Source organism: Perissodus microlepis, chromosome 2 (genome assembly GCF_051167445.1).
Source record: "Perissodus microlepis isolate ML-2025 ecotype Zambia chromosome 2, ASM5116744v1, whole genome shotgun sequence".
NCBI lineage: Eukaryota > Metazoa > Chordata > Actinopteri > Cichliformes > Cichlidae > Perissodus > Perissodus microlepis.
The window spans coordinates 13,373,399-13,399,342 of record NC_140462.1 but is presented as its reverse complement, the minus strand read 5'-3'; the positions used below and the strand labels follow the sequence as shown (position 1 = coordinate 13,399,342).

The window sequence follows — 25,944 nt, the reverse complement described above, 5'->3', positions numbered from 1 at the left end:
ATCCATGTGTGTACTGCAGCTGTTAACCTATTACTAGATTGACTTGGCAAAGCAGCTTAGTCTGACGGTGCTGTTAAAGATTAGGCAATACTGGGGTAAACTATGAGATGAGTATACAGAAATTCTGTATATTTGCATCTTGTTACAATCTTCGCAGGACCAAATTGAATAAAGCAATTCTAATCATCATGGCCCCATATTTCCACAGCACTGCATCTCAAATTAATGTACAGATATATACTGAGGAATTCCACATTTTACTTTGAGAGGTGAGTTTAGATCAAAGCTATTATCCTTTTATTGATTTCCCTTATGAGCTCTGGCAGGAAAAGATGCAGATAAACAAAAATAGAAAGCTAGAGAAGACGATTAATCTTTACATGATGTGAAAAAAGGAAAGTGCAAAAGGGATTTTTTTTCCTGTTATGTGTCTAATATACTGTGTATTTTAAAATCACCAGCTCACCAGGTTCCTGAAAATTTAAAAAAAAAAGTGCACACGTGGACACATAAGCCAATATTATGTATGCGAAAGTGATTGAAATCTTACCAAACAAGCTAGAGGATGGTGGGCTGAAGGGACTATTTGAAGGGTAAACAATGGGGAAAAAACAAAGGCAAGCAAAAGCATTTGGTCCTCATTCTGTTGATGGGAGATTGAAAAAACACGGCAATATCAACAAACATGCTTGCTTGATTTAAGAAGAGGGCACTGCAGCGAAAACAAAACTAAGGTTAACGCTGACAGACATCAAAGCAGCTTCCGAGCCTGTTTAGTCAAAGAATCGGTTATGTTTACTTGAAGCAGAACAACAAGAGTAATGAAAATGTGCCCGGTGTGGGGCCACAGCTCTAAACATGGATTTGATCATGCAGAGAAGACTGAAGTCAGTTTATTTATTGGTTGTCATGCTGTACAAAATTATGATAAAAACATTAGCATTTGGCCCCAGAACGTGTTCGAATTACAGTTACAAATTATTAAGAAGAAGGTCGTAATGTTTTGTTTTTCTAAACAGATATACCAACTGCAAATGTAAAAATTCGAAACATTTGCAATAGTGAAGTGCTGTGGCAATCAGGTTTCCTAGTGCTGCAGGTAACATGTAAAATGAAAGCTGTCATAGATTCACATAGCTGGTTTAGATGCACCTGATTCCACTGCAAGGGTTTGTGATGAAAAAAAAAGATCTATGTAACTCAGAAGGTCTTATATCCTTAAAAATACAGACAGGACGGTAATGATCATCATATATAATATTATGTAAATCAAACGAAACATTCACTCGGCTAGCATGCCCAGGAAGGAAGCCAAATGAACAGCAATGACTGTAGTGATCTGAGGGCGCTGGTTTAGGCATGATCCTATAAACACAAATGTCATTTCAGAAAGTTCACAAAAATCTGTACAGCAATGTGAAATATCAATATGATATATTTTTCTGTAATTCACAAATTTGTAAACCTTTAGAACATGTAACTAGTAACAAGACATCTAAAACAAGCAAATGACTTTGGTGTTTTTTAGCTACAGGCTTTAAAAAAAAGCAAAATAAAAGCAATAAAACGTCTAAATATTTTATTCAGAAAAAAAAAAATCATTTCATTGCTTTACTTCAACCCTCGGTGTTCACAGTGGTCTCCTATGCTTCAGAAGTGATTCTGACCACCCATGAGGTTATTTCTATTTGTTACAACAATTTTCATTATAGTGGCTATAAATGGAGATTTAATCCCAAAAATATATTGTGTGAGATGGTACTGGTACGAAATGTTTGCGTAGAAATGTAAACTAACCTGGAGTTTGGCTTATTTGTTCAGACTGTAAGTTTTAAATGTAATCTTGCAGACATTCACGTCACTTTTCATAAAACTAGTATAACAAAGCCCTACAACAAAGGCCTGGCGCTGATTCGCCGCAGCTTGGCCGAGTCTATGAAAATTCTTGATTGGTTGAGAATGTGAAGAATGTGCAGTGCATTCCAGTTTCTGAACAAGTCCTTCCCAGTGGGCAGGCATGTCCACTAATGATAGCAACACTGGTTTATGGGCAAGGCTCTGTCTGTGTTTCCCTCTGAAAATTCTGGAGAGGCGAGTTAAAGTAAGAAAAAATAAAAGCATGACTCTCAAAGGATCCGTCCTTGATCTGTTGTTTTGTTTGTCCACTCTTCTTTGCTGCTCCCTCATTTGTTACCCATGCTGTTTTGAGACAAAACGCTCAAGGCAATTTCACCACCACCACACAGGCGCCTGCCCTGCCAATGTTAAGAGGGACCTCCTACAGGAAGACAGAGAGGTACACATCAGTCTTTCATGTAAGGATGGCTTTTTAAAAAAAAATCCTGTTTTACTTCATGCTGATAAGGAGGTCAAAGGGTCAAGATTTAAACAAAAAGAAACATGCAAAAAGAAAAGCAACTATAAAATATTGATAGGCTTCAGTCATTTCAGATTTCACTGAAGCGGTGATGTTGGTTGTAACTGTTCTAGCAAAATATCTGCAGTTCTATTAAAGTTTTATTCTTTTTATAACTTTTTCAACTTTTTATTTTTCTCAGCTGGATTTTTTTCATACTTTTTTAATCTAAAATAGTAGGAATATATTTCATAACTTTGTTTTTGCAGTTTCATTAAATTGAGTTAATGCAATTACCTCAGTCCACTCATTGTTCTGTGCATCGTAGGACTCCACAGTGTTCAAATACGACTGGCCGTCGTATCCGCCCACTGCATAAAGCCTGTCACCTAGCAGGCAAACACCAACTGCATCCCGGGGAACACTGAGGGGAGCCACGGTGGTCCAGGTGTCCGTCTTTGGGTCATACCTGTAATTAAAATATTTGGTTGAACAACTGGCGTTGCATTACATTACTCAGTATGGCAAAACAACATTTTCTCTAAAAGTTAATTTACTCAGTCAGTCTAACAGCATCTCATCCCCACTAATTGGAACGGCCTTATGTTCCTCCTCTTTAATCACAGATGTCTGAATGGTCACAGAGAACTAAAGTGAAGCATTAAAGCAAAAGACAAAGCTGTCTTTCCAAAAGCAGCTGGCAGATGCTCAGTCCAGGGAGAACTTGACTCATCAGACAGAATTTTCCACAGAAATATTTTTTTTCATCTGTTTGTCCATATTGGAAGTTAAGAGGCATCATTTGATTTACTTTTTATGCTTATGAACAAAACAGTCACTCAAATGTTTAAAAATTCGTCCACTATGGTTGTTATTATTAAGTATTGTGTGCTGCTTGTTAAAAGTACATCAGTAACAATGTATATCGAAAATGTGAAACAGCCACGATCACATGATAATGCAGCTGAGCAGGTACTACATTCTATATTTGGATTTAACAGATGAATAACTGCCTGTTCTTGTAACGGCTCATCCAACTTATCCCAGTTTGCAAAGTTAAAGAGGCAAGGTACATCCTGAACAGGTCACAGGGCTAACACAGAGAGACAGAGAACTACACACTACCATATACACAAGTACATAATCACCACTTAATCTACCAAATGTGTGTTTGGACTGTAGGAGGAAGACTGAAGACTGAAAACTTCTACTCACAACTTCATCTGCTACTAAGGTGCAAAGAAAAGAACAAAAGTTTAAAGAGGTTGAAGCTCCAGCAACACATGCGGTATGAAGAACAACTTTATTGCCTGACCAGCACATTTCAGCCTGTAGCCTTGCAACATTTTATCTTTTTTAGACTCGCTCTTCATGGAAGAACAACATTGTACCGCTTTCAACTTTTGCTCTGCTCTGTGTACCTTGAAAGTTGTGCCAGACATCTCTGCTCTGTTTGCACAACCTTTTATCTTTGTGAGACACACTCACCGTGGAAGAACTGCATAATACCAGAATGCTACAGGCTGTTTCAGCTACAGGCTGAAACATGTGGGTTGAACAGTAAAGTTGTTCTTTGTACTAGGGGTGTATCTGGAGTTTCAGCCTCTTGAAAGGACCTACTCAACCAGTAGGTATAAACCTCTAAAGTTATACAGTACTGACCAGTGCATCACCATGACAAGAGGGAATATATATATAAATATCTGAGTAAAATGTGATGTCCTAGAAAAAATGATGTCTGTATTTTATGCCAAAAAAAAAAAACAGTTACGTGTATTTAAATCACGCCAATGGGTTTACCTCAGGTTTGGACTAAAGAGGATATTGTGACCACCAGATGGTGCCAGATACTATAACATAAAACCATGTGTAGCAACAGTGGTCTCTACAATAGGGTATTGCGTAATGCAGACATGTCTCCAAATGCAGGAACAGGGTGGGGATCAAGAGGAGTTCCTTTTTGTTGCTTTGAGAAAGTTTCCTATCTTGACCCCACCCATTACTGAGTTCAATGAACATCAGTCCAAACACACCATTGTCTGCTGTGTACTCTGGAGATGAGGACGTGCATTTACTGACCTCTCAACACAATCGGAGAGTCTAGAACAGTGGTTGGAAGCAGGGGCATCGTGTCCGCCCACGGCGTACAGGAAGTTGTTGTATGTTGCTACACCCACTCCTCCTCGTCTCTTGGTCATTGGTGCACACATGCTCCACTTGTTGGTGTGTGGATCAAAGCACTCCATCGACCTAAGACAGGAGCTTCCATCTCGACCACCAACTGCAAATAATCTGAAAGATTCAAGTACATTAAGCAAAATTATGAACGAATATTTGACAAATGAGTAGCTGCTGTGTGCTTCGAAACAGAATTGCTATCTAAACATTATCAGATCAGTGATAGTAAGACAGATTGTAGATGATACGGCGCTGAGCAGAACATTTTTCAAAGATAGTTTTCTTAGATAAGAAAAGATAACATCAGTGGGTTAAATGTAGCTTGTAGCTCAAAGGAGCAGCAGCTTCTTTTCTACTTCAGCACACAAACATATTCAAATTAGGCTGAAAGCTGGTCTGTTATTTGCCTAATTTACTTTTAAATTGTGTTGTAAGGCATTTAATACATACAAATACATCAAGTGTTTTGCATTTATGGAGTCTAGATTATACTGTATAAATTACCACACTAATCAGAGCAGCCTTTGCTCCGAGCTGCACTGTTGCACAGCCACCTTGGAGTTTATCTGACGCAGACCACAAAAGAAGTATAATGTTGTTGAACTAATAGTGCATTAATACTGCGCTCCAGCTTTTCCTGGACCACTGCACTGTGAGTTACACAACCATGCTTGTTTTATTTCATGCTCAAATCCAGCTGCAAGTTTACTGCCTGCAAAAACATTTGTTCCAGCAAATCAATAGCTAAAACTGACTAAGAGGTGCAGGAATAAAGACTAACTGTGCTATCCTTATATGCAAGTTTACTTCAGTCAAGTAGAAAAGTAGAATTTATGGACGGCAGCACCCTAAAAAAAGAGTATACTCCAATTAGGCTTCCTTTTTAAGTGTGAATTGCCTGCAAATGTCTGCCTTCTTAGTACTAATTTGCAGAGGGCAATGGCTTCAGAGGCAAATACAATAGCACACTTTGCATTAAAGTTTAAGGTTGCACATTTTAATTAAAAGGCTATGATGGGATAGTCAAACAGGTTAGACAAAGATGGGGGTCATAGCAACTTACTTTCCATTAAGTGCTGTGACTCCCATGGTGCTCCGTGGTGTCGACATGCTGGCCACGTAGTTCCACTGTCTGGCCTGTGGGTCCCAGCGCTCCACAGTGTTGAGATAGCTCCAGCCGTCATGGCCTCCTACTGCATACATGGGACCCTCCAGCACAGCAATACCTGCAGAAATAGAAATAAGAAATGAATGCTATCCAAACAATTAATGCTGTAAAGATAAATAAGATGAATTGTCCCATTAGATACTGCATATAGAAAAATCAAACGCTATAAAAAAATGAAATAAAGAGAATATTTTATATATTATATACGTGTTTCGATCATGTGTGATTTTGTCTGCATAATTATATTAAGTTGTTTCAAATGTTCATGTGTTTACCTCACTGAGGTAAAATGAAACAAACATTTTTCCAAAATTACATGAAAAAGGTTTTCGAACACGGAAACCTTAAACACATCTAAGAGAATAATCAGTGAAAGAAGTCCAAAGATTTCCAAGTGAATGTTATTCTTAGAGAGTCTGAGCAGAGATACGTTTCTCATTTTAGAACGGAGCAGAGTGAGTCAACCAGCTGGCCAAAGCTATTCAGAAAACAGGAAGACTATAAAACTGCTTTGTTATTCCTCGTCCCCCAGTCACATAGGAATGGTTATTTCCACCAGCGTCAATGCAGAGGGTGCTTTAGCACAATGGATTTTTATATGAAAACACTTATTTCCTTTGGTGAGAGTTCAATTATTTAGAGGAAACATGAGGACAAAACCGCATTCAGAGAACCTCGAGTGACATAAACACTGTCAGATGAAAACTGGTCTTGTAGTGAGGCTTCTTTTTATTACTGGCTTGTGGGTTGGGGATAAAAAACAACACCTTTTTTTCCTTTTCTTTACCCATAAAGCACACAGCAGGAAATGGCTATGCGGGGATGTTGGTAGACACTAAGTTAAAACATATTCAGAATGAAAATATGCACAAGATAAGCAAAGCACCAAGAGATATTTGGTACGTGAAAGATCAAAGACAGCGCAGGTAATCTGTACAGTGTGATCTCCTGGGCTTGCTGATACCTCCGACCACACTGTGTGAGTGAGCTGAATGCTTTGACAAGATCTCCCTCCTCTGTTACCCAGACCTGTTTCAACTGTGAATCAAAATGCTTCTGATATGAGATTTATTGGGCAGGGAAGGGTAAGGAAGAGCAGGTCCAGCACAGCTCGCCAAGCTTTGATAGGGGAATGGAAAAAATATCAAAGGTATATGTCAAAGATTTTTTTTTTCTTAACAGCCTACCAATTGTGACCTTACTAAACATGTATCCTGTTTGGTGTTTCAAAAAATCTGCTTGGTTAACTGAGCTGAAACCTGAAACATATAGAACCATATGTGTTATGTCTTTGTAAAAGATTTTTCATCATGAAATAAAAGCAGTTAATGAATTTTTTTTTTTTTTTGGAAAATTGATAGGTTGCAGTTTGTAATGAAATGATCATTCCAGTTAGTTGGCATTAGGCAGCATAATATTCAAGACAAAGTCACAATGTTGAATTCAACCACAGTCCTGGCAGATAAGATGATCTCAGTGCCAGCCTACAGTAGCAAAGAGTTCAGCTGATACCCTCTATGCTTTCATTTGGGAAATCTCATATGCAATGTGCTATTTAAATTGTTTTAACTTCCTATAGTTGTTGGGCATTTGCAAGCTACTTTGCAACCCACCTCTACCCAAGGTCCTCCTTTTATACTGTGCCTGACTTAACCAGCATCAGAACTGTTATCACTGCTTCTTGTTCTGTTCTGTATGGAAGGCTTGCTGCTGCTCTTCCTACCTATAGCTTTCCATTTGAAAAAGAAGTATGGCACGTTTTTCCTACATTATTCTTTCCATGTATGTGCATGGTAAGGCAAGTAAGTTTCAGAACACAGACATAGTACCAACGCTACTAAAAATGCATGAATGCCGATGTAAATAACAATATGCTGTTGGACAGTTATATGCCAATCACTCACCAAGCCCATGTCTGTGTGTTGACATTGGGGGCATGGTGGACCACACTTTGCTGACGGGGTTATAGCACTCCACCATGTTGGACGTCTTCAGTCCATCTCTCCCTCCGACCACGTACAACTTATTATCTATCACTGCCACACCAAACTGCAGCCGGCGCCCATTCATGACTCCAACCTGGACCCAAGTGTTTGTTCGCAAGTCATACTTCTCTATGGTGGTAGAGCCTGAAATAAAACAAAATACCGCAATTTAGATAACCTGTGTTGCCATACACTTAAAACAATTGTGTATAAGCTAGCCCTCTCTTTTCATACATCTGGCAAAGCCGTCTTCAAAGTCTTTTCAGTAAGTTGTTATGTCGGATACCTTTGGTAGCATCCATTCCTCCGACAGCATAAAGTGCACCAACAGTGGATTTCCTAGGTTTTGTTCTTGGGCTCTGAAACATTGGGCGTCTTTCAGGTAGAAGGTGGTACTTCATGGCTTCCATTAGCAGCTTTTGACATTCCAGATCGTCAGAGAACATCTTGTTGTTTTCCAGATCTGCAAGGAGCTATATTTCAAGAAAAATAAAATTAGCTGCATTATAATGTGTGCCGAAAATTTCAAATGTTTATGGTATTTATAGAAATCTCTGTTGTGGGAATGGTATTTGTAATATAATGTGTAGATTTTAAATCCCTTTGGAAAAGATGTCAGATATATATAACTGCAAAACAGCATTGAAAATTAAGATTATTATGTGTTTTAATTAAAATGGGGTGAAAGCAAAAACAAAATTATCTAATCTTTGTCTATCATCAAACTATTACTTTAAAGGAAGTCACTATATCAATTATTGCAATTAGATAAAACAGCAAAAACATAACAAACACACTGTATTTTCATGATTTTACTTCTTTTTTGTAAATGCACTGCAGAAGAGCTAAACTTTTCTTTCTATTCTGAGAAATAGTAGCACTCTTACATTTCCGCACATCACAGACATTGCAGTGAAGTTGCTTTTTATGTGGGTTTTCTCAGACATTTCACTTTTATATATTTTTGCATTTATTCATTGATACCGCTATGCCTGCGAGACTTAAAAAGAACTTTACCAGTTTTGAGAAGAAAAAAAAAAACAATGATTCATTTCTGTTGTTTATTTGCCTCACAGCAAATGGCATCTCCCAAGCCATGGATGAAAAACCTTATGTATCATATCTTCCACATATTTTTCATTTTGCAAACAATAATGCTGCAGGTTACTTTCCTGCATACTGATAATAAAAAAAAAAAAAACTTGAGCATAATTAGTTTTGGAAAGCAATTTGTCAGTGAAAACATAGATATGTTCGTGCTTCATATCTGTCAAAAATGCTTATCTGTTTCCTGTTAGGTTATTTAAATCAAGATGACCAAGTTGTAAGTCAGTGCTTACTTGCAGAAATACAGCATAATTTTACATCACATAAACTGTGTTAGTGTTAGTTATTATTTCTATTCATTTCATTATTCATTTTAAGTTAACAAAGTTATAAAATGAGGAGTTACAACCTGGACAGAGTATCAAAGATCACAAATCACACCTTCTGTAATGAAGCCAAGCTGACTTGTACCATCTGAATCATCAGTCACAAGCTCTAACACAAGCATAAGCGACTTACAGTCCTGATCGGCTGTCTCACCTGTGGAGGAAGTAGGGGTAGGCGGATGTAAGCAAGAAGCACCCCGAGGTCCTGTTGTCGATTCTGGACATCATACCTCACCCACATCATCAAAGCTTGGAAGATCGTCTCTTCATCAGGAACATTGATGTCATCGCTGGAGAGCAGCTTAACAATTTCAGCTGTGGGGAGCAGCAGGAACTCCTGGTTCTGAATGACCTCGAGGAAGTGTTCCTGGAACATTGCGGAGACGCAGAGGAGACAGATAATCATCAGTTATTAGCCGAGGAGTACGCTTGGTGCAGCATTTTGTGTGTGTCTGTGTATGTTTCTACATCTCTGAGGTCCAAGTGGCACAAGGACAGAGAGGTGAAGAAAAATGAACGTGAAGAGATAGAGAGTGCCAGTTTGGAGGTCTTCATCTCCAATAACCGATAACCGCAGTCAATCGCTCTCCATTTCTCAAATTATTTCTTTCCAAAGAACAGATGAAGCCATCATCTGTTTAACTTAGTTCAGTAAATAAAATGATCCACATAACAACAGACTACAAATCAATCTGGTATAGAGTATTCGCTCCGAAAAGCCTCCTCTTAAGCTAATATGGCATTTTTTCTGCTGATCATACATGATACCAATAAGCCTTTATAAGTCTTTAATGAAAAACAGGCTCTGGAAACCTCCATTACAATCCCACCAATGGCGTGTCCAGTTCCAAGTTTGATGGAAGCTGTTTTCTATTGCCTTTCTAAAGATTAATCTTCCATTTATTGGCCAGAAGCCCAGGCAATATTAAAGCACTGCATGGCTACCTCTTCAAGGGCTTTGTCTCTGGGCAGTTCCATTAGAGATGATATATAAAACATTCCTGCCCATAAGTGCATCTATGGTATGTCCAACATTTGGCCATTTTCTGCACTGTTTATGCTTTAAACAAAGCAGCAAAGGATTCATCATTATTATCTTTAACAAATCGAGTGCTCACTGTAGAAAGCATGAAACAAGAAACAAGCATGCTATTGATCATCAACATGCAACACATTGCAGTGTTAGTCCGATCTATCTTTTGAGGGCAGAGCTTAGCAAGGAGAGCCTTAATGAAATGAGGGACATCTATTGATCTCTGGTGCTAAAGAGAAGGGAGAAACTCAATCCAGCTCTTTGACATTGCGTTAAACCAATAAATTTGTAACTGCAAATGCTGAAGAGCTTACAACAAAATTGAAAGCTTAGCCAAGTTTGTTTCATAACCATTTAAAAGGATGTGTTTGTAGATACTGGCAGACTCACAGCAGTCAAGTAAACTCCTCAGAAAACGAGACCAGTGGCACAGGATATTAACTGATTTGATTGAAAGAGTAATTGAAAAACTAATGCTTAAACTAATGCGAGGCTGGGAAAATTACCTTCCAAAAACTTTTGATTACTATGTAATTTGCACTGGTTTGCAACAAAGACTGCTCTTTATTCTTTCCTGAGATCAGGATTAATTTACAAAACCGAAATTGTCAAGTATTAATTGAAATCCTGTGTGGAAATCAAAGTATTTTACAGCTGGAAAAATATTGCAATATGAAACTATATAATATTAAACGTGTATATACTGAACATTAAAGTATTCTTTCATGAAGGAAAACGGTGTCGGAAGCTGCCGTGCTGTAATGGGAAAAAAACAAGCTTATCAAAACAAAAATCTTCAGCTAAGGGGATAGAGGATAGTCTTCCAAGAAGCCCGAACATCCCTGCTCATTACTGACGTGACTGAACAGGAAGCTGGGCCTCTTGTGCAGTTTTATGATTAGATTAACCTCCTGGTCTCGGATGGGGACTGTGTAAACAGAGTGAGCAGATGTCCTTTAGGAGATAACGCCTGTCTTGTGCTGTCAGTTCTGCATGACCAGCAAGAAATTATCTGACGAACATGTGGGTGAATCCTAATCCAACAGGAATATTTCTCACAGAAATGTAGAATAATTGCATATCTTAAACAAATAAATCCTAACAAGCGGTGTCAAGAACTCGGTTGGTTATTACTTCCTGTGAGTGCACAGTAATGAAACTAAATTTTTAAAAATTCGTATTAAAGTTATGTCTTTTATGATTAAAGAATCCCCTGTGTGTGTGTGTGCGTGCGTGCGTGCGTGCGTGCGTGCGTGCGTGCGTGCGCAATGATGAGTGCAGTCCCATTATTTATTATGATCTGAATAATGCAGCCCACCATGAAAATGTGGTCTGGCTCTGTTCATAGTCCTACCATGGTGTAGTTATGAGCCACATTAAGCAGGTCCACACAGCCCTGGGCATCTGCAAAGGAACGGATTCCCAGGCAATTGGAGGGATGAAGCTGTTTCATCAGAAAGTTACAGCAAACCTGGATGACTTGTGAAAGCTGGAGGAGACAAGCTGCTGCCAGTAAACTCTCAATGGTCTCCTCTTTCAGCTCAAGGACACCTGCAATGTCACAACATGGAAACTACATGAAAAACAACACATGACTGAAACTGCATGGAAGCAGTTTTGCGATTAACATTTGAATCAAATAAAAGGCATCAACAGCTAAATTATAGCATTAATAATGAAATCACTTAAAATCTTTTACAAGGACAGCCATTATTATGATTTTTACCACACAATTTTTAAACTGTAAAAAGTGGATATTTGATTAAAGCATATTTCCCAAACAGCCATTTGCCCAGTTTAAAAAAAGAAGCAATTTTGTGTTGAAGTCCTGCCCAGTCTGCCAGCTCTATGATGAATTGTCTTATTGATCCATTTTAATCATGCTGCATTTCAGAAGTCTCATAACTACTTACAAGGGCTAGTGAATGTCTTTATAAGCACTCACCAGTGTAGGCAAAATGAACCAGGGATCTGAGGGCTTCTGGATCCACTCCCTCCATCTTTATCTCCTCTTGCTTTGCCTCTCTCACGTCACTCGTGAACATAGCAGCAAAGTAGTCAGACACAGCACTTAAGACCAATCTGCCATAAAGAAAAAAGATCAATGAATTGGGTTACATGTTGGTGGGAGATCTATGTTCTTGTGGTTTTTATGAGTGCCCCCAACTGAAGCTCTGCTTCCTAACAGCATGCCTCACATGACTCAATACACCATATTCATAATGTACTGTCAGTGTACTTATTCCATTTTACAGTGATTTATAGCCCCCTTCCACCACTGTATGATTCCACTTTGTCAGCCTGTGATAAATTATTTTATCCCACATACAGTATGTTATGTTAATAGCTACAATGGTCAGACTTGTAATTATGTTAACTAATTTGTCTAGCAAGCTCAAGCAACAAGCTTGTGGATTCATGAAGGAAACGTGAATGAATAAATCAGTCAGCATACATTCACACGTGCTTACGGTTTCTAATATGGATTTTTATGGTTTAAACTTTGCTTTACATGATTGTATCTGAAAGTAGAATTTAAAAATCCAGCTATAAAAATTCAGGCAACTAAGGTACTTCTTTCTGGCACTGTGGAACGTACCAGATCCTTAACATAATATACCGTGTGGATAGACATACAAGCAGATCCACACAATGGTTCTCAGCAGTCAAGAGATGCCATGCAGTGGATCACAATATTTGTCCATGTACAGATTTTAATGTAGGAATAAGGCTGGGCAATGGTGTAATTAGATCACACCGGAGTAGATATTAGAATGCAAACCAGTGAACATTGAGTTTGCATACCTTTCTTGTCACCGGAAAATCAGAAGAGACTTTCTTTGAATTTCAAAGCTCATCCAATTATCCCCCATATAGATCAAACTGACCAAATTTATTGCAAACTGTGGTCCAGACCAAAGTCTGACTGCCTGCATTGCTATCTTAACGAAGTGCATCCAGATGAGCTTCTTTTTAACTCTGATCTAAAGCAGTAAGTAATTAATGAAATCAAAGCAGACAGAGGCACAAACACCAACCTGTGAGCCGGTATCTTGTGGTCCCCTGCTATCAAGAGGACATCACACAGTTGCTTGTGCTGGAGGTAGGTCTCCATTTTCCGGAATGTCTGTTCCGCATGGTTTGTGGCTTGGAAAAACTCATCTGAGGAATTGGTATTCATTCTGGAGAAGGTGCTCAGAACCAACCTGTGGAAGAAGAGCAAAGAGAGAGGAAGAAAAAATTTAAAAATATTAGTATATTAATATATTAGATCACAGTGGAATAGAAATTAGGATGCAAACCAGTGAATGCTGAGTTTGTATACCTTTCCCATCATCAGAAAATTAGAAGAGACTTTTTTTTTTTTTGAATTTCAAAAGCTGCCTAGGCAACAAAGCAAAAATATTAATCTACTACTTTTAAATGGGAAAAAAAGATTATATTTTGTTTGTTTGAGTTGAGCTAACACAATATGCTGCTGAATAGACGTATCAGCAGATCCATTGTGTTCACTCAGTGGATCTGCTTGTGATCTGTTTAATTCAGCCATTCATCTGGATCTTTTTCATTATTTGCTTTTGTTTGTTTATGGGTTCTTTTTTTTTTTTGCATGATTTTGTCATTTATGAAATCTAATACCAATGTAGGAGCAGCGACTCCATTTCTAGAAGACATGAAACACAAGTTAGCAGCGCTGTGACAAATTATTCAAGAAAGTGTATTACTTTCACTCGCTGTTAACTCTTTCTGTCCAAATATGAACTAAAAACAAAATTAAATAGCTGTACACAGCGAGATAAACAGCAAATTACCAACGACACAAAAGAGCTTATTTGGACACATTGCACTCCTGAATCCTTTTTTCCCTGCAGTGAATCTGCATCTTTCTTGCCACTCTAAGCTGAAATTAAAACTCTTATGGACTAAACTCCATACATAAGTGGATAACTAAGCACTGCAGTCCAATGGGACAAGCCAGCAGCACAATCAATGCAACAGCTTTGCAGCGAGAATGCGCGCATGCCTTTTTCTCTGTTCCTGTGTGCCTCTGCATATCTGGGTGTGCATGTGTGTTTTCCAAAAAAACAGCGACTTAACAAGTGAACCAGCCTGTTCCTCACAGCATTGTGGCAAGGCTGAGTCCCCGTCCCCATAGGCTGCTAGATTACATGCTGTTTTATAGGCATCCGAGTAATCCCTCACACTCATGGCAAATATTGCAGCCCAGTCACTTTGGTGTCCTTCACAGGAAAAGTCTACTCAATGACATTTAGAGTTGTTTGTTATGCTACATAAACACCCAAGCCGTCTCTCTGGGGGAATTTACAGTCATCTCATGGTGCTTCTACTGTGTAAAGACTGATAGAGCTCAAGAAAAAAAATGTCACTGCTATTTTAAGCAACACTTCATGTCCCCCGCTCATTACTACTCATATGCTGATATGAGAGCTGCATAAACTGGTGAAGTTACAGATTTGTTAATACAAATGAACCGAAAACCCTGTAATGCTTGGCAGAGCAATATATTGGCATGCAGTGGGATTGATACTGCAGGAAAGATGGAGGGCGTTTTATTGACATCCTGATTAATACGCTATTATAAAAATTTTCAGCCGAGCGTGTGACTTTCTCCTCTTTCACTATCAAAAGCAAAAACATTTTCCATCCAGGCATTGTTTATACAGCACACTAGTTATACCATATCCTATGGTCTAAGCTTTATTGGGAGACTTTATGCTAAATTCAAATGTAATTTATTGCCCTGTCATGATATTCCCCACTGACTCCGGAGTCTTGGAGAGGAACACCAAACAAGACTGAATAAACAGTTGGGCCATAAAACTGAGATGCATTGCCTTTGTATTGGCTCCAAGGCATGCTGTAAGGATTTTTCATGCCTACCAATCTCTCCGACACTAATTGCTTTGGTATCACATTCTAGGGAGCAGTAAATTTGCTCTGAGGTGTATATTTTTCTTCCAATAGTGGGCTGGATCATCACAGGTATAGCCCATTTTTATAGAGGCATTAAAACCCTAGAACACCCATCTCCAAAGAAGCTGCTGTACAGACAATGCTCTACATTGCACAAGGCACACTACAAAGCAATCCACATAAAGCCACATTGTTAGCGAGCATCCAGATTTCTTTTGTACTGTACAAACTGAAGCATTGTTTTTGCATCTACTTAAAGTCAAAACTATAAGAAGTTAAATAATAAGACAAAACGCAATAAGAAAAACTAGAACAGAATTGGAGATTCTGCCTTATTTATCATCACACCTTATACTACATCAGTTTTCCTTCACTGAGCACATATCACCCCAAGTCTTGTCATATGCTCCTCACACCCTCTCAGAGCTATCACACCACAGTGTGACTAATTGCTTCTGAGACACTGCATATTTAAAAATTCCACTATGCAGGTGAGGCAGAGGCAATGCAATATTTATTGCATTTGTCAGGACTTGTAGCCCAATTGTGTAACTTTTGACCACAAGATACAGATAAATACATGCAAACAATACATGAATAAATAATAATAGTGAGCAGGTCATTTAAAATACCTGAAGGATTGTTAGGCTGTTTATGTAGTTTTGTCATCAGCTTTTAAAACCCTTTAGCTATAAAAGTTATGTGTCAGATATGTTGTTGAAATTCTCATTCTTATTCCAACTGATGTCAACTCCATCTCTCTATGTGAGTGCCAAATGTGAAATGAATCTTTGAAAATGGATTAGAGCAGCCATTTTCCCCAGAATTCTACTGAGTAGCTTGAGTTGTGTGGAAAATCCAACAACTCCTACAAAGCTTTATACAGCTTGTGCCAGCTCTATATATTCAATGAGATCCTTTTCTTTCTGTACTCTGACAGTCAGTATACTGCCACTGGGCTTTATGTTGGAAAGATTTTATACACTGGCTGTAATAACTTGATTCAGGCATTGAGACTGAGATGATATTTTTGCACAAACATAGTTTTCTCTCTGCTTTTTTTCCCCTGTGTCACTGAAGATTGCAGCTTTTTGGTGATGTCTTTTTTTCCTTCCTGTGCCATTGTTATTGTGGGCATACCCATTACCACCATAGCTTGTGAAATCTGCTCTGACTGTAGACGAATGGGCCAGGGTGAATGCAGTTAGCAGAAGGGTGTGTGTGTGTGTGTGTGTGGTGGTGGTGGTGGGGGGGGGGGGGGGGGGGGGGGGGGCAATAATATTTTGATATTTTGTCTCCCTAAATATTTTCAGTGATCCGAGAGGTCATGAAAGCAAAACAAAACAAAACAAAAAGGGTAAAAGATGAGTGTCCTCACAAATGTAGAAAGACATGCACATGTGTGTATTAGGAGCTGGGGGCGTCCTGTAAGTGAAAAAATGTGCAGATCTTAGCAGAAATCTCCTTACTGCTTTGCTGGTGGCTGATTAACTTGCATAAGGTATGAGGATGTCATATTGTGGATTGTGCATAATTTATATAAATCTGATGTTTGTGGCTAAACAAATTAGTCGGTGATCTTACAGCAATGGAACCTTGTATATACTGGATATTTAAAGGTACTTGTTATATAATGTTTATAGTTGTAACTTTAAAGTTTCTATACTTTAGAAGGGGGCCCCTAAATGTGGTAAATGTGGCATTTTCCTAAATCTTACCAATGCTATGTAATTGTGCATATTGTGATTGATTTATATTTTAGTCTGTCATAATTATAAAACTGATCGCAGTCTGCACCTCCTTAATCTATTTCAGTGCAAAGTGCTATGAGTGAAACTGCTGAACCCCTTCTATGGTATCCACGGAAAATTCATAAAAATTCATGTCTCATTTGAACAGAAATTACCAAATGTGGGCGGCACATAATGTGTGTCTTCTCAGTATTGCTCAAAGCCTTGTATAAGCACAAAGAAATTTTTTATGATAATTCTGGCTTCATCTTTAGCTTCCATCTAAGATTGCCCTTGGCATACAGAACGCTGATTGGGCAAACAACATTCACAATTTATTATAGGCAATAACACAATCACCTAAACCCTGAGGGTGTAATTTAAAGATTACAACAGAAAGTTTGTGTTTTGCAGTTTACAAATATCTTAAGGATGCATCAACTGGATGTGTCACACATAGACCTAATAAGCCTTGTGCCATTATGAAGAACTGGACAAATATCTGAATTACTGCTGCTGACAGGGGCTAAGGTGGTGGTATTTCTTTTCCAAGGTGGTGGAGAGGGAATTGAGATATCATTCATAGTAACAGCACGCTGACTCAAGCCACTGTTAGTGTTTATGTGGGAAAGGTCAGGGTTTCCATTCCATTCAGGTTAACGTCTGCCATATATTTTCTGTCAACTGTAGAAAGAAGCTATTTGGATGAGAGTCACGAGGGCAGAGCAAATATACAGTATGTAGATGCAGCATTTGGGGCATTAAGAGCAAGTGTGGGAAACAGCAACCCATTTACTATACTACATTTGATTCAATAGCTTCCACACACAGTATGTAGAAGTAACTTGGACAGTAAATGTTTTGTAATTTTTAGAGAATGTTAACAGAATGGGAATAATTCTAAAACTGCTGACCACAGCATAAATGTGTCACTGACTTTTTGTGTTATTATCTAAATACTCATTGCATGTGTCAGTTTTTTGTCTTTCTATACGCTTTGGTATAACCACATTACATATAATCTTGTAAATATACAGCCACAAGAGGTGCACAGTTTTCATTGAATTTCCCAGATAATTCAGTTTGACAGTAATCTGAGTTATGAATTCTACTATGAATGAAAGAAAATGGTGGGACGAAGACATTATATGAATGAAAACTAGTCACTGAGTGGCATATATCTCAAAATGACTGACAGGTATTTCCTAGCTGTAGCAAAAGGCCAAACTTTTGTGTTTTTCACTGCCAGCAGAACTCATTTGTGAGATTCAGCCTGAGGGATTGTCACAAATTATGTGTCAAGGATTTATGATGTGAGACATAATAAGGCCACCCAGCTGGTAGAGTAAATGAATGTGCATATCTCAGTGACATCCACACATCTGCTTAGCTGCAGATGAACATGTGAGCCATGATGTGTGACACAGCCACTGGTGTAATTCACCAGGCTACATCGTACATCCATCCCAAAGTCATTTCCAGCAAGTACTCCTTCACAGTTATTGAGTTGGTGTATTTCCATTAAGCACAGCCGTGACTGAAAAGTGGCATTATGCAATGCAACTATTTATTTCTGCAATAACTGCTCACGACTAAATTTTACTTTCCAACTATTTATTGTACTGAATGATCAAAAAATATAGGACTCTTCATCATATAAAGCATTTGCTCACAGGGCGAATTTTAACATGGGAAATGATGAAATGTCTGTCAGTACTGAAGAGTCGTGTTCTGTTTAGATTTTTCACAGGTTAGGCTGGCAAAACAAAATGTTAAATAATTCACGATAATGTCTTAAATGAGTAAGGCTACAATCAAACACATAAGAGCAGAGTATATGCTCCAACAAAAACAGAACCATTTTAATATTTCAGAATCGTGTGAATGTGACGACTGTGCTGTATTTTACATGACCAGCATGAACTCAAGGTCCCCGAGAGCCAGAGCGTTACACATTTTTACTGTGAGTCACATCTTTTATGCATGCACTTTTCACACATAGGGACTCAAAAAATATGAACATCTGCCAATTATGCCAACACACAGTGCAGGATGTTGAATTGATTCCAAAACTGTACCTTAGCTGAGAATTATTCATGTTCTTCCCCGAGAACAATGCCATCCACTGACTGTGATATCTATTCAATTCATATTGACACGTTTTTGGCTGTAGGTAGAGACTATGTATTGGGAATTAGGTGCTTTTTTTTCTCACTGAGCTCTGTACAAAAACATAGGGGAAGGTTTACTTTCATTGTTCACTTCCTCACCAGGTGTACAGAACAAAAGCGTACAGCAATGCTTAAGGACCAATTCACCTTAGAATGTCACAGCCGAGATAAAAGGAAACTTGGTCTTTTCATCTTTAATATGACGGGCTTTTAGTCTTCTGCCAGACAGTGCACATGTGCACACACACACACACATATACACACGCAGCAACACACATATAGAACTCTAACCTATTTACTTCCTGGAAGAAGCTGTAGGATCACATGGAAGTCAGAGGAAAAACACAACATGAAAAGGCAGGGGGAAGGATTTATAGCTGTAAAACTCACTTCAGTATAGGATTTGTAATAACATTCTGCTAGAAAATAAATCAAACATCATATACCAGCCACTAGCTTGAATAGCTTTTAGCTCATAAAGTGGATGTAGTTGTGCTCGGCAGTCTAGATAATTCATGCGATTGCACTGCTTCTTCTTTTTATAGGTCCAGTACATGTTATGTGATGTAATCACTCCTTCCAGCTATCCTTTTATATTTCTATAGTAGAATGCCATAGTGTGCCTTGTTAAAACAAAAACACTCTTGCAAAGGAATACTGTGCATGTAACCTGGACCACAACACAGTCAGAGGAGCAGGAAAAGCCTCAGCTTTCAGTTCAATGAATAATTAAAAGGATGTTTTATTGGTTCATCCTGCCTAACATGCTGTGGACAATGAGAGTGAGCTGTCCCCAGGTGAGCCATGGTAGAAGCTGAATAGCCTGAGTAAACTGGAAAATGATGGCTGTGCAGTTCATTTAATCTTTGCATAATTACAGGATCTACATGCATAATGGCACAGCTAATATTTAAGTTAAAATGCAGTTTCACAATGTTTAGCCATTTTTAAGTATGACTGTTATATCTTTATTATTTAAAGTTGGGTTGTGCTCTTTTTTTACTGATAACAACAAACCCTTTTTAAAAATTTAATCAAGGGGATACTGCCTAATGTGTAATATTTCTTTTTTTTTCAGTTGCTTATTTTATTCAGTAGCTATATTTTCACTGTGAAACCTGAAGAAACCATGTATTTATAAAAGAGCATCCCATAACCAGTCTCTGCTAACTGAGCATATGATCTAAAGTGACCGTTATAGCACTTTACCCAGTCTCCTAATTTCTAACACCTAATAACAGTCATACCTTTCTCTGGCCTCCAGCTCTGCAGGGTCTTCTGTGGAACTCTTTACATCTTCTTGGCCAGTGTTTGTGTCATCTTTCCTTGTTGTGCTGGGAGAAGAACTGTTCTTTGAAGAATCTTCGCTGGCCTGGGAACCTTGGATGGTGCTCTGCTGATGATGCCATGATTGATGACCTGCTCTGACATAGACAGGTGTGGGGCCTGGCGTTGGTGCCAAGATGCTGTGTACTGGGCTGTTAGTCTTCCGGAGACCTCCAACACCTCTTTCCCGCGAGTGACTTTTCAGTCGTCCCTGGACAGGCGTTCCTCTGTGGTCCAGGCCATCCTGCTGAATGTAACCTCCTCCACCACCAACCCCACCGCCTCCTCCACCAGCCGAACCTTGGGATGAATGGCTGAACCAGCGCCAGCGAAGCCTGAGGATCTGTTTCACGTCAAATTCCTTCTTCCCTGACACAGACATCCTCCTCTGGGTTTGGAGAATAAGGCAAGGGAACGTTGAGTCCCCAAAAACATGGAGAGCAGAGAAGAGAAGAGCCTTGGTTTCAGTCCTCACTGACTACAGTGTGCCTCTTCTCTTCCGTTATTGTCTCATTACTATCATGACCACCCCCTCCTCCTTCTATTACTCCTCCGTTGTTCTTTTAGTGGAGATGGAAAGCAGTCCTCTGCAGCTATTGTTCTTGTGCCTGAGACTACAACCCTCCCTCCAGTTCCCCCTCTCTGTCTTTCTTTCTCTTTTTTCCTCCTGTGCTGCTGCTGTTTCTGTTTGTTGCTGCTGCTGCTGCTGCTGCTGCTGTGCTGAGTTAATGCACATGCATGATCCACACTCCCTCCCCTTCGCCTCGTCTGTTTCGCTTTCTCTCTCGCTCTTTCTCTCCCTCTCTTTCTCTCCAGCTCTGCGTAGACCCCTTCGATTCTGTTTTGTGTGTCTCAGTGTGACCATGAGTATGTTCTCTGTATGTGTATGTGAGCTGGCTGCTCTTGCTGTGAGGTGGGGTATCGTAGAACCTAGATGATGAGGTCACACCGTAACAAAGTAAATCACTGCTTGTTGAATGAGGAACACAGGAAGCTAGCTAACTACTATATACTAGTTCTACATGCTAGGATCATTTACAGGGGCTCTTATTACATTAATCTACGTGAATGCACATTCATGCTTGTCTATAAACAGAAAATATGAGATACATTAATCTCAAACAAATAAGCACCACATATCACCTCACGCTGTTAAATGGCAGAGAAATTAATTTCACACTAATACACACATTTATGCAGTCTGCCATTTTCACATCAAACAGAATCTCATGGGAGAATGTGTCAATGTAGGTGCCCATGCAGAAAAAATATATTCCCCTTCACTGTCTTGAAAGCCCCCTGTAATTACAAGTGAAAAGATTACATACTGATGAGCCTTCAAGGTCATTACAAACCTTCTTCCGCAGTCAGGCATTTTTTACTGTTCCTTCCTAACATATACTTGAACATATTTCAAAGTAAAAGTGACAGAACAACAGTGTATATGTTTGAAGACCACTTATAGATTTTTTATTTTATTTGTTACCCATTGTAAACTAGGAAAATTAGTGGTGAATACTTTATAACACCTTTTTTTTATCTGGATAGGATCAGGACGTTTTATGTATTTCTGCAATGGAATAGCTCAGTCAGATTTAATGTTTTGCACCTTAGCTTCCCACTACTATTTTCACAGATTTTATTGCTGTATAACAAAGTTACTACAAGTTTCACTTTTACTACTGTGAAATAGATGAAAATGATAATGCAGCAATGTCTTTGTGTATTTATGCCCAATGTTTACTTCACTCACAAAAGTGAGAGGAAACCCTTCCTCTCAAAATGCCTTTATCCTCCTTGATCAGCTCGAGCTACAATATGGGTTATTTGCTGGGGCCGTTGCACATATATTAAATTTCTTTTTACCTCTAAAATATGCTTAAATATATTGCTCTAGGAGGTTGTGCATTGCCAATGACATTATCAAAGGAGTAAGAATTCTAGTCTGTTTCCTTTGTCTATTTCAAAACAAGCTCTTTGAGTCTTTAAATCTACCATAAAATTCCACTGTCAGTTACCATCAGTGCACACAGCTAAATGTGCAGACCTTTACGAGGAAAATGCATGTATTGCAGAAGCAAAACAGAGGTTTGCCATGTACAATATTGTATTAGTTTTTCTTAATTCCTTTGGCATTTTTCTCTGATCAAACATACAGCCATACACTAAAGTTGACTTGCAAAATGCTTTCTCCAAACCTTTTTTCATCTGTTAAAATTAAGGTTTTGTGGATTAAAAGTTCCTTAAATATGTTGTCAGATTTGCATCAGTATATTCAAATTTCCAGGTTTTCACTACCATTTAATGTACTTTACAAGACGAGAGTCATTTTTATAAGAAAAAACAACTTTTGATGTGTACCAACAAAAACTACACTGTGCAATTGTGTGTTTCAGTAGCAAAACAGTGCTGGAAGGAATGTTCTCCTTTGCAGTTTAACATGAAAGAAAACTAGCATGCAAGCTAGAACTACCTGCGGCACTCTTCTTCATCACCCTCTGCCATATATCCTTACAGATGAAGCTTTCAAAACACTATGCAACTTTCTCCAAGACAGTTTCTTACTTGAATACATCAGACTATGATTTTCTCCTAATTTGAATGCAGAAGCTTAGACAGGACTCAGTGAAACTTTAAATTTTCCCTTTTCCACTGCAAATATATTCTCCACATATTAATTCATTTTAGTCTAGAAGCTGGATTTAATGTTTTATAAGATGATTTTTTTAAAATCAAGGTGCAGATGTGGGGAATTGTATCCTGACTAGATGTGTTAAAGGAATATTAAAACAGTTGTGTGAAAAAAAAGTCTCATAAAACATCCAATCCAACAGTTTTTCAAAATGCTACCAATAATGCATCATGACAACAGAATGGATTCTTAATGAAAAAATACATTAGAAAGTCCAAGTATTCTATAATAATGACCTAATGCACAGTGACATCGCAATGGGTCATTTCTTTTGTTTGCACAGAAGTCAAGGGCACAGTCTAGCTGTACACTGCACAACACATGAGATGTGAGATGCCAGATTGGCGTGGTCAACTATATTATCGTCCAACATCTGTCTCCCCACTACACATACCATAGCTGCATGCCTAGTCAGATAGTCACTGAATGTAAGCGGTCGGTTTGGAGTAGCAGTCACATTAAGATTAGACAGTCAAGTGTCTTAAATGATATATATTACATTAAATTGTGTAAAAATGCAAACTACTAAATTAATGTAATGCCTTCCTTGAAATCCCTTGATCTTTTCCTTTGTTTGCTTGTTTTTGTTTGTTGCTATCTAATTATGTATCACGAATGCTAGCTAATTATTTCTTTTGAAAATGTAAGAACGACGTTGTATGTCAACATGTGTGATGTGATTTGTTGGGCAGAGACTACCAAGATCCAATCAAAGAAAATGCCATGAAAACATAAAAAAACACAAACTAACACACTATGTTCTCTCTTCATTACAAGCACTCAAATGACAATCATGAAAGTACACATATACATGCACACACCAAAAGCCACTTCGATTTTCCACACAATAGAGATTTCAACCTTTAAAACAGAAGACTACCTAATAGTTTGCTATTACATTCTTAACTCAGTCTATGTAAAAAGGAAATTCGGTTGTCAACTTACTATGAAAGCCAGAAAATTGTGTTTAGTCTGTGATTTTATGGCTGAAGAAGCAGACAAGACTGCTGTATAGCAAACATATGGACTATGGCATACTATTTAGGAAATTATTGGACAGGTTTGAACACAGTATTTAGTTCTGTCTGGCAAAGGAAAGACAAAGGTCTTTCAATAGGCAGTCTGTGAATAATTTCATTTCTTCAACATTCGCTTCACATATTTTAACTTTTGATATGTTCATTACAAATATATTTAACTTCATAAAACATATATTTGCAATATACGTCTTGTTTATGATTGGCTCTTCTTGCATCTAAACTAGTTTATGCTTTCAGTTTATATTGTTTGGCAAAACGATCATCTGGCAAAAGGGACAGTGTGAGTTAAATTACAGCAAATATCTACAAAACAGCCCGAATCATCATATTTAGTAATCTTTCTTCTTACCTGAGAAACTGATTTGAAGTATATTCCTCAGCATTCAAATGGTGGAATGATCTTTTAAAATGAATGGCCAACAGGGATGATCCTCATGACTGCTCAAACTCTTTCACTACAGAATTGTTTGCTTCTCCAGAAAGGAAGGGGGCACTTTCCTCTTTTGAAGGAAACTCCTGATAATTTCCTTCCTCTGTACGACAATAACAACTGCATTCAAGCAACCAGGTCCTATCCTGTGTTTAAAGCAAAGCTTTCACAAAGCCCTTTTCAATAAGAGGCGTCTGTTACGTTTGTGTTGATGAAATTTAATGTGTCATAGATTTTTAACTATAACATATTACAATTGTTATATAAAACCATTAAACATGGTATTTTTGTGAATTACCAGTAAATTGTAAGTATTTATAGTATATATTTATAAATATTGTATTTCTAATCTCATTAAATAAAATAGTCAGATATAAAAAAAGGTTTAAAACATCTTGCAATAACGCAAGTCCTCGTGATTTCATTACAAAAACGCAAGTCAAAAGTGTTTTGAAGAATAATCAGTATCAGTGATGTTGTATTTTAACTCAACCACTGGGGGGTGTAATCACATTTTAGTTTTATATGGCCATACTCAATATCATAGAGGTTAATGATTTAATATTAACCGAAATTTAAGACTGGTCCCCATAAGATATAAACCACAAGGTTAAAACTAAGTAAGTCTTACTGGGTGAGGATGTGGGTTATTAGGGAAAGAGACCCCTAAAAGTAAAACCTCAGTATTTTTTTCTTGGTTGTTTGTTTTTGGTGTTTTGTGAAACACAGTTGAGGCAGGTAAGGAGCTTTTAAGTAAAACAGTTTTATTTTATTTTATTATATATTTCTGCTTTCTGTACAATCCATAGTATCACAAGCAGTGACACAGGTCTGCAATTATTTACTTTTTTCATTAATGCAAAAGGCCTTTGGTTTTGTTGAAGAGTAAATGTGTGTACTTTGGTAATCTTCATTTTAAGAATAACTCCAAACTAATAATAAAAATTGAAGACCTTCTGAATTTGAATTAAGAACTCTGGAGTCAGGTATAAATTTGTTGTGTTTTGTTTTTACATAAATTTTTTGAAAAGCTCATCATTTTTACTAAAGTATATTATTTTTTTGCGGGTCGTATTTAAAATTTAAATTAAAATAAAAAGAAAGAAAAGTTTGAAATATTTGAATTTATATATAATGGATATAAAACAAATAAAAGTCTGATTTTTTGTTTTTGTTTTGTTTTAGTAGTGATATTGAGTTGTACAGTATATGTTGAAGGTTGAAGGTTCTTTATTTGTCACATGCATAGTTATACAAGTATAACACACAGTGAAATGTAACCTGACACGCTCCTCGACATGTGCAAAAATGGGGGGGGGGGGTAGAGGAAGAACATTATATATATAGTATATATATGTGCTAATCTGTTGGCTCTCTCTCCCTCAGCTGGTCGACACAATGCAATTTAAATTAACAGAGTTGGCAAAAGCCAATATAAACTAAATGTGACAGGAGGCATTTGGTGCA

The 25,944-nt window shown here is 38.0% G+C and overlaps 1 protein-coding gene across 1 annotated transcript; it reads right to left on the bottom strand.

The window, feature by feature from the left end:
• Nucleotides 1–878: 878 nt before the first annotated feature.
• Nucleotides 879–21,765, bottom strand: klhl4 (kelch-like family member 4). The gene is made up of 11 exons (XM_084948233.1): nucleotides 20,237–21,765; nucleotides 13,192–13,359; nucleotides 12,099–12,235; nucleotides 11,508–11,704; nucleotides 9,275–9,487; nucleotides 7,974–8,160; nucleotides 7,607–7,831; nucleotides 5,598–5,760; nucleotides 4,436–4,648; nucleotides 2,654–2,825; nucleotides 879–2,278 (listed from the first exon to the last, which is right to left on the bottom strand). Exons 1-11 carry the CDS (start codon nucleotides 20,695–20,697, stop codon nucleotides 2,219–2,221), a joined length of 2,196 nt encoding a protein of 731 aa, XP_084804359.1. The 5' UTR covers nucleotides 20,698–21,765; the 3' UTR covers nucleotides 879–2,218.
• Nucleotides 21,766–25,944: the final 4,179 nt, after the last annotated feature.